Raw genomic sequence first — 21,039 nt, 5'->3', positions numbered from 1 at the left:
TTCTTTATGCTTTATTTTCACAACTGAAATCACTTTATCTTTTGCGCTCGCTCCACTAAATAATATTAGTTAATGAGAGACGTCATGCTCTACAATACTGAATAATATAAGCCCATCAACCCTGCTTTACCTCTGGTCCCTCACGGCCAGTTCTTTTCACAGTGCTGGCTGTCTCCTAAAGGACAGCTGCAGCAGGACAAGACAACCATAGCAAATCCTGAAGAAAGCTTTATCAGAGTGGTCATGAAAGAGGCCAAGCTAGATTTCCCTTGCAGCCAATCATACGGCCTCTCAGTTTTCACCCTCACACAAACACTGAATTACAAACAGTCCCGCTAATGCGAGTGTGTGCCACTATTCTATCTGCACTCCTCCCTGCACAGCAGGGTTCTTGTATTGGGATGCAGTGTAATTTGAGGTTGTGGCCCCTGCTGTCTGAGTGGCACATGCCCGCTCAGGAAAGGGCATGGGGCTGGCGGAATCCCTGCATTCCACACTGCTGCCTTTGAATAGCACTTTAGCAACAGGGAGCTCTGTGTTACTAAATAGGAGGGACTAAAGAATTTACAACTACAGCAGTGGTTCCAGAGTGTGGAGTGATAAAATAACAGCTCAATTGTGCATTACTGTACGAATGTCACTGAGGCCAACATAGTGCATACTGCTATTATTTTATATAAAATATAAAAGCATATTTCCTGTATTATATATTAAATTTATTATCCATTAAACATTTTTTAAGGATTTTTTTCCAGCAAGGGTGCATTGAATTGGTTAAAACTGACAGTAAAAATGTATATGGTTACAGACAAAATAAATTTCAAATCAAATGATGTTCTTTTGAACTTTCCATTCATCAAATAATCCTTATAAAAATGCATCACAGTTGCCAAAAATATTGTGCAGCACTACTATTTTCAACACTGATAATAATATGAAATATAGAAATGTTTCTTGAGCAGCACATCAACATATTGGAATGATTTCTGAAGGATCATGTGACACTGAAGATTGAAGTAATGATGCTGAAAATTAAACTTTGCTTAATTTAAATTACATTTTAAAAGTATATTAATATAGAAAACAGTTATTTGAAATTTCAATAATACTTCACAATAGTAGTGTTTTACTGTATTTTTCAGCAAATATTGTATATGCTGAGCATCTTTCAAAAAAAAAAAGTTTGTGAAAAAGTTCACAAACTTTTGAATGGAAGTGTATATTAAATATTATGTTTTTAATATGACCAAATCAGCCTGGCTTCACTATGTTGCGATAAAAAATCATTTTGAGGGTTGAAATAACATGCCCACATTTAAGAGTAGTCCTAATTAATGCTCGCAGGGTTTCACTAAAACCCTGTAAAGCTGTATCATGTTGAATAGCCATCTTACCTTGTCTATGTCTCAAATTTCAATAGTAATCATGAATTTGATAGAGTGCCAAAAAAGCACTGACTCAAGTGGGACAGCAGCACAATATCTTTCACACCGTGGTAAGAAAAGTACTTTTCATCTAAGTCTAAGGCACTGTCAAAAGAAGCTCAAACTAAGACTCTTCAACATCAATGCATCACTTTTGTGGACATTTTAGATGCAGCAAAGGACAGCCACTCTGACTGTGAATGGACACCAGTTACCTTGTCTATGTCTCAAATTTCAATAGTAATCATGAATTTGATAGAGTGCCAAAAAAGCACTGACTCAAGTGGGACAGCAGCACAATATCTTTCACACCGTGGTAAGAAAAGTACTTTTCATCTAAGTCTAAGGCACTGTCAAAAGAAGTTCAAACTAAGACTCTTCAACATCAATGTATCACTTTTGTGGACATTTTAGATGAAGCAAAGGACAGCCACTCTGACTGTAAATGGACACCAGTTTATTGTTGTGGTATCAGCGCAATGGGGGGCAGGCCTTACCAACCCCTCTGAGAGCCCAACACAAGAGATGCTGCTGGTGACCGGAGAGAAGAGGGCTGGTGAGGGCGGGTCCAGTGCCTCAGCCCAGACACTCCCTTTTTTCTCTGTTCCTGCCTAGTCACATTGTGCAGGGGGCCCGGCAGGGGCAGGACAAAAGGGAGCCGCGGGCCGGGCAGTTCGGATTCTATGTGAAGGTGTTTGGAGTGTGTGCTACCCCAAAACCCTCTCTTGTTTTGGGTAGAGGGTGGCCAAGAACTGGGGAGCTGGGGAGGAGTGGGGTGGGTGTCAATGTGACGGATGGGTTGCGGGTTGTTGACGCACTTTTGTGGATGGCGGTGTGTGTCTGAATAGGAACGTGCTGCCTCCCGCTCTGTGCGTTTCAGCAGCCTGAGGCTGGGTGTGTGGCGGGTGTAATGGGGGATTTGATTAAGGAAAAGGAATAGAGAAGCAAAAAAAACTTTCAAGCTTTTGGATGGAGGCGAGAACACAATGAGTGAGACTGAGTGAGCATGCCTGCCTAATATTAGCATGAGGCACCGCATTAACAGCCTGCTGTGATGGGAATATAAAGACACTGGTTTCAAACTAAAACTGAAGTATTCACTAATGTTTCAAGCGATATCGAACAAGAAAACAAGAATATACAGCAGAGAATCTAAAGTAGAGTTCAGAAAATACATTATAGATCACCTTAGTCTCATACACAAGACTAAGGTGTCATTTAATTTAAATTCTATTTTTGATCCAAACAAAAAAAATATAGGATTTAATCAAAACAAAAATTCTCATCTCAAAGAAATTTCTTTTTATAGTTTTCATAGACATAGAAAATATTGTTTAGCGCAAGTTATTTATTTTTCATTGGCTCAAGTTAAAAAATATAGATGTGAATCATTACCCTACATTTTTTTAATTGGATGAATGAAACATTTTTCAATGTAATTTCCAAGTTAAATCTATATCAGTTGTTTTGTTTTTCCAATTTGTTAAACTAGAAAGTTAAGGAAAAAAGCAAACAAATAGGGTTAGGGTTAGGAGCAATTCATTACATTCATGCAATTTTCTGTTTTATTTTAATTCAATTCCAAATGTTAATTTAAAAACACAACAAAACATGATTTTTTATCTGGAAACATTTCCCCATAAAACATTAACAAACTAACATAAAACAGTTTATCTCAGAATCACAACAAACGGCATTAAAACTATATGGTTTTATTCCACTCTGAGTTCACAATATTGGCAGTACTGCATTTTAGGTGCTAACTCACCTTTTCCGAGGTTGAGCATTACCTGCTGAATAAAATATAAAGTGCTTTTCATACACTTAGTCCAGGTGCAGGGCCTGAGATCGGTAGGTTCATCCATTACAAAGCTTTCTTCCAAGATTATTCCCTCTCTAGATGGGTTAGATGTGGACTTACTTGATCAACGCTGAGGATTCTTACTGGAGTCTGTCTTGTCAGCTGCATCCTAAAAGAGGAAGAAACAGATTGATAAAGACATTATCAAGTAAGTCAGATAATGCTGTTGTCAAATACTCAAGATCATATGCTGCGTTCACATCAAGTTGGAATCTTGTAATTATGGCAAATACAACATGGGATGAAAAGATTACAGATGGCAATTATGAGTTCTACAAGGACATGAATTCTTTTTCCAAGTTGTAATCTTGTAATTATGGCAAATACAACATGGGATGAATGCACTTATACATACCTGGTTTACTGTAAAAAGAGCTGGCCTTTGGGTGATGTCAGGCTTGTTGTTGACAACTTTTCTGTGTAGAACAAACTTTAAAGTTACAGTCTTTATAAGGGCATCTGACTTAAGGGTTTACATTTAATTGTGCAGTGTGCCAGTCAATAAAGTGTTTCGCTTTCACAACGAAGCACACAGTGTCTTCACGACATGGCGACAGCGGCAACAATACTACAGTGATTATAAAAGTTACGCTTTCTGTCTTTGTGTGAACATTTGGGCGGCGTTATGCAAATCTTCCCACATAGTGAAGTAGATATGTGGGGACGTGTTAGAATGAGCCATTTTAGGTAGGCGTGGTTAACTATTAACTTTTATAAAGAATATCTCTTTGGATTTGAGACTTTAGTCTTTGCAACTTTACAGATCTTCTTTATGCACCAAGAGCTTGTAACACTCCAAAGAGAAAGGACAAATTTAAATCGCATCATATGACCCCTTTAATAATATGAGTTAATCTATCCTTGATATTTTACATTCGTCAAAACAAATATGTCTTAGTTGAGCTCTTAATGAACATTAGTTATATTTATCAATGTTTTGAACTAAACAAATATTACTTGAAAAGTAAAACAAATAATGGTAAATTTAATTGAAAGACAAATTATTAATTGGATGAAAAAACTTGAAAAACTTTTTTCAGTGTATCTTGTTTCCTGATTCTTATACCAGTGTTGTTATTAGTAACTAAAACTATTAATAAGACTTTTTGTTAAATGAAATGAGGCTGAAAAAAAACCTTACAAGAAAAATGTTAAATTAAAATGAGAAATGTTGCCCAATTTAAAATTACAAAAAAAAATTACAAAAGCACATAGCAAAATTACTAAATATTAAACTATAAAAAACTGAACTAAAAAAAAAAAACATAAAAATACCAACATATTTACATAAAAATGAAAATGCCACCATCATTTATTCATCCTTATGTCATTCCAAAACTGCATGACTGACTTTCTTCTGTGGAACATAAAAGAAGTGATTTTTTGTCCAATCAATGGAAATCAGTGGGGTTCAGTGTTGTTTTGAACCCCACTGACTTTCATTGTACAGACAAAAACAGTTGAAACATCCTTCAAAATATCTTCTTTTATGAGTTCAACACAAGAAAAAGCTCATGCATACAACATGAAGATGAGTAAATGATGCCAGAATTTTCATTCTGGGGTGAACTGTCCCTTTAAGTCTCACCTTTATTTTATATTTTGAATATACACAATGCCATAATCTAAATTTCCATCTCAACACGGACCGTATCACATTCTACACATTTGATGCACGGACAGACAGCAGTAATGAGATAACATTCATCTGCCTGCATACGCAATGGAGCGGTTCGCAGATGAATAAGATAAGCTCCCCATTGCTTAATAAAAGAGTGCTTCTCTGGCCTTGTCCTTAGTGCAAAAGTCAATGGGAGAACACAACGGCATGCATACTAATAATGAGCCCACATCCCTGGAGCCTGGGACTGTTTTTGTTCTGGGAGCCTGAGCCACTGTTTGAGCCTCCGTGGATGTCTCTTTCCGAGGGCAGATGAAACCATCAGAAGCCCAGCGGCTCTGCAGGGATGACAGTTAACAGAGCAGCTCACCTCAGACTTGTGATAGTTTGACGGGCGGACGATTAGCATTTCCTGCTTGTAATCTTTTGTGTGGCAATGAAGGGAAGGTATGTTTGCTGTTTTGCCAAGTGAAAGTGTGGCACTCACTCACTACTCCCCTGCGGGGATCTTTAAAAGTCCCGCATGAGCTCTCAGACTGCACTGAGCTTGGGATGGAGCTACATGTTTGATGAGAGGAAGTGAAGTTTGTTTTTAAACTAGCAGTGAACTGAATAAAACAGAATAAGTGGCCCTCAGAACATTTCATTGAGTAAAGTGCACAACTTAGTGACGGAGTCAAGGGTGTGTTCGAGAAACTCCAGGCCTACAAGCTCCCAACAGAGCAGAATGAAGCTTTTGAATACACTTTTTAAAGAAGTAGCCTGTTAAATTATGGTATGGGGAAAAAAGCCATATTTTTGTCTGTACAGTATATTTTACAACTCATAAATGTATATATAATTAAGTGATATAATGTTACTATACCAAAATCTGCTTTTTACCTTAAGTTGATAATAATAACACAGGTGGCACAATAGAAAGCCACACAATGAATCAGAGTTCACTGTAAGTGACCTGTCCATAAAAAAATGTCCAATACTTGCATATAGTCAGTGTACATGGTCAAACACACTACACAACATGTAACATGCATTTGTATCACATAACATGTAATTCAAAACCCTAATTTCTTTGTTACTGGTAACAAAAATGAGAATGAAACATTATTTAAGTATAATCAATGTGTCAAGCAGGCATGTCCTTCACTGTTATAGAGTAATTCATAATTTTCACTTCCAAAAAACCATACATTTGATGGCATTTAACAGTAAAAAGACTGTATTCTCAAAAAATATGATACCCTGTTCATCTGACAATGCAAACATGGGCAAAAATTTGACTAATGTGCCTTCTCGTTTTAGGCCTTGACAGCCCACTGAACGTGGTAGTTTGATGGGCAGGTGATTAGCATTCCTTCCTTGTTCTGCTTTGTGTAAAGGGAAAGTATGTTTGCTGTTTGGGAGAGTGAAAATGCAGTCCATACTGATTGTCCCTCGGTGGGGGTCTTACCCATTACAATAAGCCCTGACTGAGCATATAGACTGCAGGGAAAACAAAATATTTGCATCACCTGGTGCTCTAAGGCATTTAATGGAAGGCAGGAAGTACCAGCACTCCTGAGGGAATTACTGAGGCATTCCCTTGTCTGGAGATTCCTGAGAGCAAGGTGCAAGGGGGTACTGGGAGAAGAAGGGGACGTGGGAGACACAAAATGAGAAATTATGTTATGGGATTAACATTCCCAAAATATTGTGCACTGTTTGATAGAATCATATGATCTATTTTTATATTTCATCATTAAAATGCACAAATATTAAAAACTTCCAAAACCTCTTTGTTTTTTGTTTACTTTCTGTCAAGCGTGGTACACAAATGGTAGTCTGCAGCAAGAGTCCACTTTGTTACAACAGACCGCCACCTGGTGGCTGAATCTGCACATTTTGTCTGTTTGTGTGTGTTTTTATATGTTGGCATGGGTTAATATTGATGTTAGTTACAGTCATAATATTTCAGTTGATTTTTGTTTATTTTTCAGTGGGTGACAGTTGGACATGTTTATGCATATTTGTGTGTGATTAATTATGTTTTGAGAAAATTTCAAATTTTTTTATTGTTATTATTATTATTATTATTATAGAGGATGAATAACATCATATTGCTACTTCAGGCACTTTTTAGCAAATGTGAAGAGAGATCACACAACAACTGATTTTCTGGGGGGCTTAAATGAAATAAATATGTTTATACATAAATTTAAAAGAAAAAAAATTCTAAAAATTGTTAACTTGTTTATGTGTATTAAGTAGTGCTTAAAAATCAGACATTACATTTCAAACAAATATAATCTTTTGAATACTTCCTATTCATCAAAAAAAAAAAAAAATCCTGAAAACACACACACACACACACACACACAAATTATAGATGTAAATTTAATACCTTTTTTTTAATAAATATAAAATTAATATATATATTTTCAGGATTCTTTAATATATCACAGTTTCCGCAAAATTATTAATCTGCACAATTGCTTTCAACATTGATAATAATAAGAAATGTTTCTTCAGCCTCAAATCAATTAGAATGATTTCTGAAGAATCATGTTACATTGAAAAATCGAGCAATTCCTGCTGAAAATTCAGCTTTGCCATCAAAGGTATAAAATACATTTTAAAACATATTAAAATAGAAAACTGTTATTTTAAATTGTAATGATATTACAATTTTATACATTCAATTAATTAATTAAAAAATGCAGCCTTAGTGAGCAGAATACACTTTTATTTTACAATTTACATTCTAAAGTTTGGAGTCTTTAAAAATGTTTCATGCTTTTGAAATATATGTGTGTGTGTGTGTGTGTGTGTGTGTGTATATATATATATATATATATATATATGTGTGTGTGTCTGTGTGTGTGTGTGTGTGTGTGTGTGTGTGTGTATATCTTTCAATATACAAATGAAATCCCTCTTTATAGTTAGAATGTATTATGAAAGAGGACCAGGGCTTATGTATAGAGCTTTGTGAGTGAGACTATGTGGATGAGGCCATTACTTTACTTTTGACAAAAGGGATGACTTCATCTTTTCTGAGCCATTAGGATGTAGTAGGAAGTGCTGTCTTGGGGCTGGTAGGGGCTCGTGAAAGAGACATTTTTCCTCTGTGCTCAGTGTGCTTTGAGATCAGTAGAGGGAAACACAGGGGAGGGAACGCGCTGTGTGCCATTCTCCTATTTATTTTTATGGCTCTTCCGTTTTCCTCAGTGTGGTAGCAAAATAGGGCCTGGGGAGAGAGAGGGAGAAATGCCAATTACTGCCAGTCTGCTACGGAGTGCTTTGGCCTCGCCTCTGTTCTTCCATAGCAACTCATGAATTGCATGTGTGTACATGTGTTTGTGTGCATGAGTAGATTTACTACAACAAACAGTGCATTCATGAGCACATATTTCTCTCGAAATCCTTAACAGGCAAGAGACGCAAAAATACTTTTTACTGGCAAAATAATGAAGAAAAATACATTTTATGTACAGCTTTCCACTAATGCACAACACATTCATGCGCCAAGGTTGGGAAATGTCTGAAAAACAGAGTCATTAAATTCTCTCTAAGTTCATGCTTACGCCCACTTCGCCATTCTGCAACTCCCACGTCTGTTCTGATAGATGGTGATCCACACTTCCACTCGGCTCCATGTATTTGTCATTATTATAGATGGATTCTATTTGGTTCCATCAGTGTTAGTGGCGCACAGAGAGGGGAAAGCCTTTCGTGTGGAGGCTGAGTAAATTATTTGTGTTCCATAGAGGGGGGAAATGGGTTAATATTTTAACCATACTTTGATACCTTCGCAACAGGGAATTGGTCTCATTTTTGTTGAAGTTTGGAAAATGTTAAAAAGCCCATATAGTCTACAAACTGCTCCATATATCACTGTAAAATAAAAAGCTACAGCACAAACACCACAGACCTTTGAAAAATAGAATAAGGCATTGTCTCTGAGGCCATTACCTAATGCCTATAGCCTTGCTTAAAAATAAAGAACTTACTTTTGGCTCAACTTTTTGAGCTTCAGGTTTAGAGTTGGGAAAACAAAAGTTTGAGGTTAGTAGATACTTTAATGTGTTTGAAAGAAATTTCTTAGACTTAACAAGGTTTCATTTATTTGATAAAAAATACAGTAAAAACAATATTTCTATCATGACAACTCTAGAGGGGTTGGCATGGTATAATGTATATGACAATGCTAATGTGTTTGGTCTTTGGGTTTTTGGTGGAATGGCTCATTGGCTGCTGATACAAAAAGAACCAATAAGCTGTGCCATGTTATAATGATGTCATTATGTCAGATTGAGTTTGCCCTATCGGACAAGAGTTTCATGACAGAACTTTGGATATATTGTGAGACATTAATGCAAATAAAAAATATATATATATTTTTTTTTATTTGAAAATATTTTTAAATGTAATTTATTCCTGTGATGAAAAGCTGAATTTTCAGTGGCCATTATCCTAGTCTTCAGTGTTATATGTTGATTTGGTGCAAAATAAACATTTATTATTATTATCTATGTTGAAAACACTGTTGTGCTGCTTAACATTTTTGTTTAAACCATGGGATTTGTTTTTTCAGGATTCTTTGATGAATAGAAAGTTCAGAAGAACAGCATTTATTTGAAATAGAAATCTTTTGTAATAGCACGTCTTTGATCACACTTTTGATCAATTTAATGCACCCTTGTTGAATAAAAGTATTTAGTTCTAACCCTAAACTTTCAAACAGTAGCGTACATTTACAAAATTATTGTTTTTATTTTTTTAACAAAAAAACTATTTTTTTAAACAAACCAATGAATTCAAAAGCTTGTTATGTATGTTAAACACAACACCAGCATCCTACAGTTGGAGTTTCAGTAAAGTAGACTTACTGATAGAGTTTATGATCTGCAAACTGTAAGAGTAAACATATTTAGCTGTGGTTGTGAGCTGTGTTTGACATGGAAAGTGACTGATTGGGCAGGTGGCTGATCTGGTATGAACATTCCCCTCTGCTTAACCTCTGACCTCCACTTAATCACTTCTGCTGCTCCCTCTACTGTATATAAGCCATAGGACTCCAAGTCATACCAACATGAAATATTTAAAAGATATGTGGCATAGAAAATTATTTAAAAAGCTCACTTTGTTGTTAGTGTTCCTGATCCCAAAGCAGTCAAGATAAAATAGCTTAAAGAGGCTATGAGTGATGTTGATGAAAGCTGCAAATGCCTTTGAAACCAAATCCCCCTCAACACAGGCCATGAAAGGACTGAGATTCTGTAGGGAAATGCAGGAATGGAGCCCTCTGTTCTACCATATTTGTTGCAATCAAGTCCTCCCAATTCTCACAAAATGGTGTTTCTTCCACATGACTAAAGCTGTATATTGCATTTTAAATGAGCATTTCTGCAACTTTTGACGAGATGCCACAAAGTCGTGCTCTGATGAAAAGGTGCTCTAAAATTTCACTTTAATATTTAATGACAGTCCACCCTGCCTCCATCACATCTGATTTATGAAACCAAACATAATTGACAGATTTAATAATAAATATTAGATTTGCAATTTTTTGCAAACAAGTTGATTTTGTTTTCTGACACTACTCCACCAATAAAAATGTGGGCAAATACAGTAATAAAGCATAATTCTGAACTAGGAAAATAATGCATGTAATTGTTTTTCAGGAAGGGTTTTGTAGAGTATATATCAATCATGGAGATCAATATTACTGATAAAGATGATGGAATAGTACCGAAACGCATTGCTGTCTCAGCATTCATAATAAGCTGCATTGAACAGTCATACATCATTCTGTCAAGCCTATTCACATTCAACCAATGCTAAAATGATCTCATCTACATGTTATAGAAATGAGAAGCATCATGGCTGAACATATGGGGAGGGCTGTAACACTTCTTTGAAATTTAACTCCATTGGACCTACAAATATCGCACAACTTTGAACAAAATGTAGACTGATATTTATGAAAAATCACTCAAATAAATGAACAGATAGATTTTAAATTTAGTACATTTTCTGTGTTATAACTCACCTGGGTGTGGTAGGTGTAACAACAGCACTCGACACTTGACATTCATTTAAACAGTTTAGGGATGAATAAATAAATATAATACATTTATATGAAATATCCAAAGTTTAGGATACATGCAGATATGAGACAGTGTGTTAGACTGTAAGGTCCATTTACTCTTTATTATTGATTAATTTGTTTGGACCCTCATGAAAACAAAACATCTTAAACCAGCTTGCTGCCTGCCCAAACTGGTCTCCCAGTCCGACCCAAAAAGTGTCCCAAATTATTCTAAAACCAGCCAAAAGAGCAGCCTGGGAAACCAGTACATTAGCTTAAGCTGGCTTATGATCTTTTTACCAGCAAAGGACTAGCTTAAACCAGCAAAGGACCAGTTTAAACCAGCATCCCAGCGTCAAAACATACCTAACCAGCATATGCTGTTTTTTTCAACAGGGAATAGCAGCCTTTTGCTAATATCCCTATTCTGCCACGTTATTCATTAATTCTACTAAGCATTATAAGTTCACATTGGAATGACACGATAACAGTACACTACAGACAGCAACGTATTTATAGCACCTACAAATAGAACCACCTGAGCTCGCAAATGTCTACATGATTTCTGCGCACTGCTTAATGTGTTTGTAAACCACATCAATCCTGTTCTGCAACGTAAGCGCGTGCTCTTCAGACAGAGAGCCCAGCTCGCGCGCCAACGGTTCCCTCGCGCGGTACAGTTCACACAGCAGCTTCGCGCTGTTTCCGGAGCGCTTCAACTCAGAAACACGCCGGACTGTACTTCTGCGAAAAATACACGACGAAGCCAGCAGTAGTCTGTGATATCGTTCCCACAAGTCAAGCACTCTGTATCCGTGAACAAGCCCTGCCTCGTTATCAATAAAAAGCAAATGTCCGTTGATTGTTTTGAGAAGGTTATTAGTGGTCCTCTCCATCACGCGCGCGTCCCACTGGAGACTGAAAATGTGACTGACAATTCGATCAAAGTTGGCTGTTAAATAATCAAATATGATTAGATCACTCCATTGCATTAACTCAACCAGATACGCTACAGTCATGTTAGATATATTCTCAGCAGAGAGTTGCAGACCTCCTACTTGCTGTTTCCGCAAATGCAATGGAATAAACACTCCAGTGACATTTGGGATGAACTCAGTGAGAGACACAATGGCATTTGGCGACCACTCTAACGCCTCGATATTTCCTCGCACACTTGCCCACTGCTCACTGGACAGGTTCAGTTTGGAAAGCGCCAAGGGCGGAAGGTTGGAAATCCCAAGCAGTTCCGCTAGATAATACGAGAGCGTTTCTCCCAGCACTTGATCCGCGTCTATGCCGTATCGCACGCATGCTCTCGTGCCGTCGGCGAAGGTCGCTAGGCGGTTTGTGGGTCGGCCGCAGCCCGCTTCCAGCACAACCACCCGAGCGTCCCGAACCTGCTCTCTCCACTTCCTCTCGTGCTCCACGCCAAAAACACGAGTGGAGAGACCGTCGAGCCACGAGCTCCAGAAGACCCGGTGCTCGATCGCGTTATCCAGAATACTAAAAGTTTTCCCATCGCGCAATCTTGCGTTCACTGGCGCGTGTCTTTTAGAAATATTTACCTGCTCGTTTGCAACAGAACATACAACGTCCCGTTCAGTGGATTGCTGGACAAATACGAACCAAAGATGCAACTTCACATTTCTAATCCACGTAACTATTCCAAGCCACATAAAAAGTGACGCGCATAATTTCACCTTGCAGGCGTTCATGATTTCAAAACGCATTTAGTCCATTTCGCGTTCCATTTACCTCTTCTTACATGAGTCTTCTATGGCTAAAATATGATCATTATTATGAATTATCCTCTCCTATGCGATGTTCCCTGCATCTCCTCCCAAACTCTTCCAAGCCTTCAGTACAGCTTCACTCGCATGGACGCGAATCATGTGACCAAACTCTGATAATGAGACTTGAAATGTGGTTTCATATTTCTCCAGGGGGAATGCCAATGACGAAAAGGTTAGATGAGGATGTTTAGACTTTTCTGGTAAATGCACAGGAAAGTATTTGGATTTGATATATTTCAAACTTGTCTATCAACAGTAGCTATTTATTTGAGTAAACGACTCAGATTGAGGTCTCTAGCGACTTAACAGTTATGTGGCGTGATTAGTTGGCGGGTTGTTACTCAAAGGTACACTCAGTAACTTTTGCTTATTGAAAAAGTTTTACACATAGAGAAATGAACAGTACTAAGCCATACGCTCACATGAGCTAAAGGTTCCTATCATCATAGCCCATCAAAACAGGCAAGTGATACAAGTTGCAAAGCAAGCCTGTGGTAAATGGTGTAAATCACTCAACTTTCACAGTTTGCTTTATGTAACAAAGACATTTAGTTGTTAGCCTATATGTATAAATAAGCGATAAAAGTACATTTTTCATCATTTTGAATTCAGAGAGTTGTTTGAGTTTATTGTTCAAAATATAATTATTTTGTTTAGTAATAACAAGGTACACATTTCCCAGGTGCATTTGAAGGCAGCATTACTACTACTTATAATAATGTTCACTTTATATAGTGCTTTCAGATAGTGCTGAAGGCATTTTAACAAGCATAAGCATGAGGGTACATCTAAACAAAACAAGCAAATCAGGTGATATAATAAATGTTTACAATGTACATACAGCAGACAGCTCAACAGGATAGTCCAGAGTGATAATAACTGGTGTGTGCGGTCCACCAGACAGCGCAAACACAATGAGTCTGAAAGGAAAAATGAAACGTCCAAACAAGCAGTCCTTACTGGAGTCATGAAACAAACGGCAATGATTTGCAGCTCTCACACCACAGATTGGGAATAAATGCGGGGACATCAAGCGCCAACCATAAACACATGATGGTCACAGCTGCCACACTGCAAAAGGCGTCCAACACAGCCACTGCAGCGAGAGAACTCACGGCAGACCAGTGACATAACATTTATTTATAGGCCTAGTACATTTGAAAATTCACCATTAAACAACGCATTTTTTTTTTTCAACAAAGACATTTTCAACATTCATTTGTTAAAAATTGATTTGGTGTGGTACTGTTTGGTCACAACATTCTGGGTTGTTTTGTCATGTGTGAGCTGATCCTACTGTCATTCTGTTTTGGCTTGTTACTTATTACTTGAATGCACTGCCAGACATACAGCTGGTCAGACCATGTTCCCAAAATGTCTGGCCAGGAGCATGAAAAAGCTGCAGGTGTTGTGCTTAAATCCTCCCCCTGCCACCATTCTGTCACTCTTCACATGAATGCGTGCACACTGATTTTGGAGCTTTGCACCTGCTGAGAAGACTAGGATATGTTGTGGTTTGGGTGTTAGATACCTGTTTGCAGGTTCCCAAAATAAGATGTCGGCATAGAGGAACAAAGCCAAACCAGGAGCATTGTTAGCCAACTGGTCGCAAGTTTCTGTTACCAGCATAGTATTCGGTTTTTCCAAAAACCATAGTTCAAATGGACATTTCCAAACAGCATCTCAGAGATCTCAAATTGATGAATTTGCAAAAGTTATTACTCAGTCTTATATTGTTGAACCAACGTGGCATTGTACTTTGATATTTAAGCAGTGAGTGAGTAACATTGTTGTATGGGAAATGCACCCCAGATCAGAATCACAGAACTGTTACTTGTGTGAAGTTCTACAATATATAAAAACATGGGCTTTCGAAATACACTAAAATGTTTAGAACATATTTATTTAATGAATATACAAAAACAGTGGTTTATCTGTAAAAACCTAAAACTTTGGTTCTATGCCCTCTAGATGAATAACAAGTCTGCACTGAAAAGTTGCTAGAAGGTCAAAGAAAACTAAATAAGCTTATCTGTATAGAGATGTTGTTATGTTTTATGGATGTAAGGGTTGACAAGGAGGCCTGTCTTTGCTAGGTTGGGTTACAGGTGTTGTTCTTTCATCCTGGCCAATTTGTCTGAAAGGAGATTGGTGCAGAGACTGTGAGCTGGTCTTTAAGAACAGGTTTTGTCATGTTGTATGGGCTCTATGTCATTAGCTTGAAATGCATCAGACAAGTCGTGTATGAGGACGGCTGATCTGGAGGCAGCTTCGGCCCACTGCAGGATTTCATTGAGATCAGGTGCAGCCTATGTGGAATGTTCACTTTTGAAGCCAGATGCAGGATGTTTTGTAGAAGAAAGTTAGAGACCTGACTGACAACAACTCAAAAATAAACCTTAATAAAATATTTAAAAAAAATGTTTTTCTGCTCCAGGCTGCTTCATCACTGGGCCAACTCAAACATAACCAGAAGAATCATATTAATAGCTTAGATAGGCGTTCTAATTGTGATTTAGCAAAGCAAATAATAAGAGTAAGAAGCTATATTGATTTTGGCAATTAATCTAAAAAAGCTATACTTTCATACAAAGATTCTTACAAACAAGGGACATCGTAAGCAATTTGTCATATATTAAAATTACGAATTATACTTTTTGTGCATAAAACCTCACGTTATGCAGACACTTCACTCCATTTTCCATTCCGCATTATTGAAATGTATTTAATGGTCCATTAATCTTTTACTTTCGGAATGCAACTTAGAATAGTTACGCAGGTCGTATAAAAAGGACCAACATTAAAATACAGTGACTAAATATTGCAGAGCTGAGCAGAGTGTGTGCCAAAGTGGCAAAGTACTGAAGTGTCTGTTCCCTCGGTGTTCCTTCTCATTGCAAATGCACGTTTTAGCGAACTTTGTCCAGAATGTCCATGAATATTTTAGAGAGAAACCCTTTTCCCTTCAGAGTGCCCTCGAGCAAGAGATGCTAAGTAGAACACACCATCAGCAACGCTTCTTGAATGTTTCTTATTTGGTAGTTGAGTCTACCTCAAAACATCCAGAGGCAAGTCTAGGTTTTCAATAAGTGATTACAGTCTTCTTCTATCATACGTTATACAGCTGTGCAAGAATATAATCCAATATTGCTTAGACATTGATGGATTGTGACTGCCCCTTAACAGAAGTAAAACGTTTGTGATAATCGAAACTATCATTCAAATATCCCTTTAAAACTGCCAGTGTGATTTATTCATATTTGTCCAAGATAAACACTCCGTTTGGAAGGAGATGTTTATTTGAAAATATTTTTAAGACTCTGTCCTTTCTGTGGAATTTTGTTTGTATGTAGCTGCCACAGCTGAAACAAATTAAATGTCAGAGTTGCATGTAAAACATCTCTGACAACCCCTCAAAAAACAAAACAAACAAAAAAACATGTCGATAATTTTAGTAAATGTATTGTACGCATATGCTGTTTGCCTGCTGTTGGACACATTGATGGTTGACTTCAATAGTCGTAAAACTGCTAAACATTCTGAGGACATAAACATCTTAGAATTTGTTTTCAATATGCACACAATACTAAACATGCAAAGCTGTGGTGGTGTATGGATTTGGGTTTTGATTTGATTTTATTGTTTGGAGAGAATGAAAATAACTTGAGGAGGGTTTCTATGGAAAACGAATACTGTATGGTGTAGAGAGGGTGGAAACAGGCAGTAATAAAAAATAAACTGGAAAACAGTTAAGGCTTTTTGCAGAGATCCTATTTTGAACTAAAGTAGCATTAGACTATACTTGTCTAATTATAAATATTGATAGGTCAGATCAACAGTTGTTTACCAGCAGGATATTTTTTTCAGTGTGTTTGTGCTTTGTGTCTTGTGACACATTTGTTAATCATCACAGTCATAAGAGCAGGGGGTTTTCTTCATTCAGACAGAATGAGTGTATTTGGGAACAGTTAAGAACATGGAAACTCGGTTTCCATGGGAACTCAACAAACGGGGAAATGTTTTCCTCTTTAGTCTGTCCTGCTGAACCATTCTACCAAACTAGAAAACAACTTACATCTGTCTTTGTGACACCAACCTTAGAGAATCACAAATATTTTTCTCATATCAAAAGTGAAAGTTGCAGCAGAAGACTGAAAGTCTACATGTAAAGAAAATAATCCAAATGGATCAGTCAAATGGAGAAACAGATGGGGGAGGGGTTAGAGAGAGAGAGAAAGAGAGAGAGAGGCAATGAAAGAGAGTTCTCAAAGTCAGTCATTTGTAGAATACATTCCCACATCCCATTATCTGCTTGACCAGTGAAATGGTGCCAATTTATTATATTTATTTATTTATATATATATTCTCCCAAAAGTGTGTTGTCAGTACATAAATTATAACCTAAATTAGTATTATTAAAGACTCCACTACACTTCTCTAGAAACTACATTTACAGTTTTTTACATTTACAACTTTTGTTCCAAGCTGCTACAACAGCTTGGTTTGCTGGCAGAGGAATATTTAGAAGTAACTTAGTAACTGTGTCTAACAAATAAACAAACATGACATTGGTAAGAGAATGGGTTAAAGGTTTCCCCTTGCTCTGCATCAAAGGTCTTACGTCACAGCAACAGTTGAGCAGTGAAACTGCAACAGACTGTAAATTGAGGGAGAGAGTGAAGCAAGAGGAACTGTCTGCGAGAGAAGAGAGAGAGAGAGACATACTGGGAGAGGAAAGACAGAGAGACTGGGGGGTTCTAATCACTGGCCTCATGTTGCAGGAGCTCATTTGACACAACAGAAGTCTTGGCAGAAGAATGCTCTTTCCCTCAGGCCAGCTGGCTGTGAGCACAGGGATATGGATGTCCCCTAAGTGTGGATACCATGCTGGTTCGCTCTCTATCTTTCTTTATCTTCTTCAACTTTTAGGCACTGGAGCATCTTGGCCCAATGGTAAGAATTTTGTAAAAATTTTAACATTTGCTTTCAAGAATAATGACTGTGTTTTTCTGACACAGACACTGTTATTGCAATGCACTGTGCAATTTAAATACCACAGCCACTGGAAAGTGTATTTATCTGACTGTGTGTTTAGTCCTTTAACACCACTTAATGTTATTCTGCAGGTTACATTCCATTAAAATGTGCTTTAAAGATCAGATTTAGATGAGTGTTCCTCAAGTCCCAGCTGACTTTTGTCATATGAGACTTGCGGAAAATTGTAAATCTGTTTAAATATTCATCAGCTGTCCTTGTGTTGCTTGCAAATTTGACATAATTCTTTGACAGTGTCCAAAATATACAGTTCAGAGGTCAGTGGTCAGTTCTGTTTAGTGCTTAGTAAACCTGGATACATGTGCTTGATGAGCATAAATCTCTTTGGACATTTTCTCACAAATGAGAAAAACAGACATGAGATAAATGCGCCAAGAAATGACTATAGGAACCTTTTTTTGCAAACTCAAAGATAGCAAGACACAGATGGGAATCTTGCTCCCACAAAAACAGAAGCAGTGTTATAATTTTAGCACTGTTGCACAGTTACCACAGTCGCTCATCTTTTATCTATATTATGGTCACAGCTAAACTTCTGAGGGGCGATGAAAGACCACAGACTATAATTACAAGATCTATGACAAAAGCATGACTTGAACCTGCCAAGACATGGTTGAGAACTTAAATGAATAGATCACCCAAAAATGAAAATTAGCTGAAAATGTACTCACCCCAAGCCAATCCAAGATATATATATGTGTTTGTTTCTTCATCGGAACAGATTTGGAGAAATTTGTATCACATCATAATGAGAGTTCAAACAGCTGATTAAAAACTTCACAGTAATCCACACGACTCCAGTCCATCAATTAACATCTTGTGAATAAACTAATTAATCATTAAGGTGTTTTAACTTTAAACCTTTAAGTCCATAACCCATAATAACGCTTCCTCCAGTGAGGAAGTGAATCCCCTGTTGTCCTTTCACATCGGCTAACATGTTTGTTTAGAACAGTTTTCACTTGTAAACAGTGCTTGATCTGTGCATATGTCTCTCCTAATTCAGACGAGATGGCTGTTTTTCACTGGAGAAATCAATATTATGGATTATGGACACAGAAACAAGGGTTTAAAGGTTTAAAACATCTTCATAGATTTGTTTACAAACACATTAATTGACATTAATAGATGGACTAGAGTCATGTGGATTACTTGTGGATTATTGTGATGTTTTTATCAGCTGTTTGGACTCTCATTTTGATGGCACCCATTCACTGCAGAGGATCCATTGGTGAGCAAATGATGTGATGCTAAATTTCAATTCTGTTCCTGATGAAGAAACAAACTCATCTACATCTTCAATGGCCTGAGGTTGAGTACAATGTCAGCAAATTTTCATTTCTTGGGTGAACTATTTCTTTAAAGATGGACTTTCTTGTCTTAACATTTTTCTCTGGCACAATATTGCCTCACAAATCATCACATCAGCTTTCACTGACTGATTGTTCAAAATAATGACTTTTCCCTGACGTAACAGGAAGATAAATTGACTTACTTTTCCTCTAACATGCCAAATGAAATGTATCACAGTGAACACTTCATTTGAAGAAGACACTGTTCACTTAACGTCAGTCACATGGATTCTAGAAAATCATGCAAGACATTATGTCTCTGACTTGTAGTCTGCTTGATTTAGTTTTTAGGTCGCAGGAGGATAAATGTCCCGGCCCGCAGTGGAACGCCATGTGCCGTACCTGCTGTGAGTATGAGCAGATTTCATGTAAGTGCCCCTCCCAGGGAACGAAAGTGGGCTACGCTGTACCCTGCTGTCGAAACGTTTTGGATGAGTGTGACCCCTGCATCCTTCACCAGGGTAAGAGGGAACACAACTTTCTAGAAGTTTTGAACTTTAAGAACCTGGAAGTGTAATTTTCAACTTGAGCAGTTCATATTATGGATTTAAATTGCATACGCGTCTGTGCAAAATATATACATTTTTTAAATATATGAGCTTCAGCATACTTCATTTGTTTTTTTATTTATTTATGCTTTCTATTTGCTGTTTTCATAAACTTTATTTATTTATTAAGTAAATAATTTCTGTATCCAATAAGGTTGCAGCATTTTTGATAACTGCAAGACTTGCAACAATGGCACCTGGCAGCCCAAGGATGATTTCTACATCAGAGGCAGGTACTGCACATCGTGTCGTCGAGGGTGGTCTGGTGGAGACTGTCTCAGTGAGTTATTTGGTCTTTTACAGAATCCTTTTAATACATGACATTTACCTTTATTGTTTTTATTGTCACAAATATATAAATAATTTCTCATACACACTCTTTTTGCCAATTTTAGCATGCGGAGAAGTTATACAGAGACCACATGGTCATGTGACTTTAGAAAGTTATCCAATCAATGCCAAATGTGAATGGACACTACAAGTTGGCCAAGGAGCAACAATGGAACTCAGGTATCTACTGTAAAAGCTACAAAGCTAATGAATGATTTGTAGTTTAAGCATTTCTCAATTAAATCATCTTGAAGGAGCTATTATATTGCAAATTTGTACAGTATGTTTTCTCAATACAGTTTTTCTCAATGTTCACACGTGTTCAGGTTTTCAACGATTAGCCTGGAATCTGACCATAGTTGTCGATATGACTATGTAGAGGTGCGGGATGGGGACAGTCCAAAGTCGCCTGTGATTGGCAGATACTGTGGGGATGAAAGCCCTTTACCAATCAGAAGTTCTGGAAACTCTCTGCATATTCGTTTTGTGTCAGATGGCTACAATAACTATGATGGGTTTTTTGCTACTTTCCAGGAAGTCTCAGGTACTATAATAATTATCAATCATTTTTATTTATTTTTTAATCATTTTATTTTATTTATTTATTTATTTAGTTAGTTAGTTAGTTAGTTAGTTAGTTAGCTAGTTATTTACTTGCATAATTTTGAGTATATTTTATTAGCAATTCAATTTATAATTGTAAAGCATAAACCGTTTTATTTTTTAAATTATAGAAGGCTCCGGGGGATGAATATAGGCCCCCTGTAGTGAATCCATGTGTTTTTTAAAGAAAAATATCCATATTTCATACGTATGCACGTATGCGCAGCGCGCACGCCTCTGAGGTATGCTAGTCTCGGTTGCAAATCCTCGGTTTGTACTTCTAATTCGTGACTGGCGTTTTCTTTAGTTTTCTCTCCGCATTCGTCACTAATCACGCAACGCCGACGTCCTACGTCATCCGCCGGAACTGCTTCAGTGTCTG

General features: G+C 37.3%; 2 protein-coding genes across 3 annotated transcripts in view; one reads left to right on the top strand and one right to left on the bottom strand.

The window, feature by feature from the left end:
- Window positions 1–11,382: 11,382 nt before the first annotated feature.
- Window positions 11,383–12,780, bottom strand: LOC107696609 (four-jointed box protein 1-like). Its single transcript, XM_016497049.1, has one exon. It carries the CDS (start codon window positions 12,704–12,706, stop codon window positions 11,531–11,533), a length of 1,176 nt encoding a protein of 391 aa, XP_016352535.1. The 5' UTR covers window positions 12,707–12,780; the 3' UTR covers window positions 11,383–11,530.
- Window positions 12,781–17,451: 4,671 nt separating this feature from the next.
- Window positions 17,452–21,039, top strand: part of pamr1a (peptidase domain containing associated with muscle regeneration 1a) — a 9,532-nt gene continuing 5,944 nt past the window's right edge. For both annotated transcript variants that reach the window (XM_016497047.1, XM_016497046.1), the window contains exons 1-5: window positions 17,452–17,722; window positions 19,461–19,637; window positions 19,879–20,004; window positions 20,120–20,234; window positions 20,381–20,598. In XM_016497047.1, the coding sequence (XP_016352533.1) occupies window positions 17,587–17,722; window positions 19,461–19,637; window positions 19,879–20,004; window positions 20,120–20,234; window positions 20,381–20,598 (772 nt within the window). In that variant the 5' untranslated portion in view covers window positions 17,452–17,586. The remainder of the gene's footprint in view (window positions 17,723–19,460; window positions 19,638–19,878; window positions 20,005–20,119; window positions 20,235–20,380; window positions 20,599–21,039) is intronic.

Source organism: Sinocyclocheilus anshuiensis, unplaced genomic scaffold, assembly GCF_001515605.1.
Source record: "Sinocyclocheilus anshuiensis isolate Anshui unplaced genomic scaffold, SAMN03320099.WGS_v1.1 scaffold502, whole genome shotgun sequence".
NCBI classification, from domain to species: domain Eukaryota; kingdom Metazoa; phylum Chordata; class Actinopteri; order Cypriniformes; family Cyprinidae; genus Sinocyclocheilus; species Sinocyclocheilus anshuiensis.
Note: the sequence above shows the minus strand (reverse complement) of the source record. Positions and strands in the feature narration are given on the sequence as shown.

What these genes read in the sequence shown, in the direction of transcription:
- LOC107696609 (XM_016497049.1), bottom strand. Translation starts at nt 12,706, where the DNA reads ATGCGTTTTGAAATCATGAACGCCTGCAAGGTGAAATTATGCGCGTCA.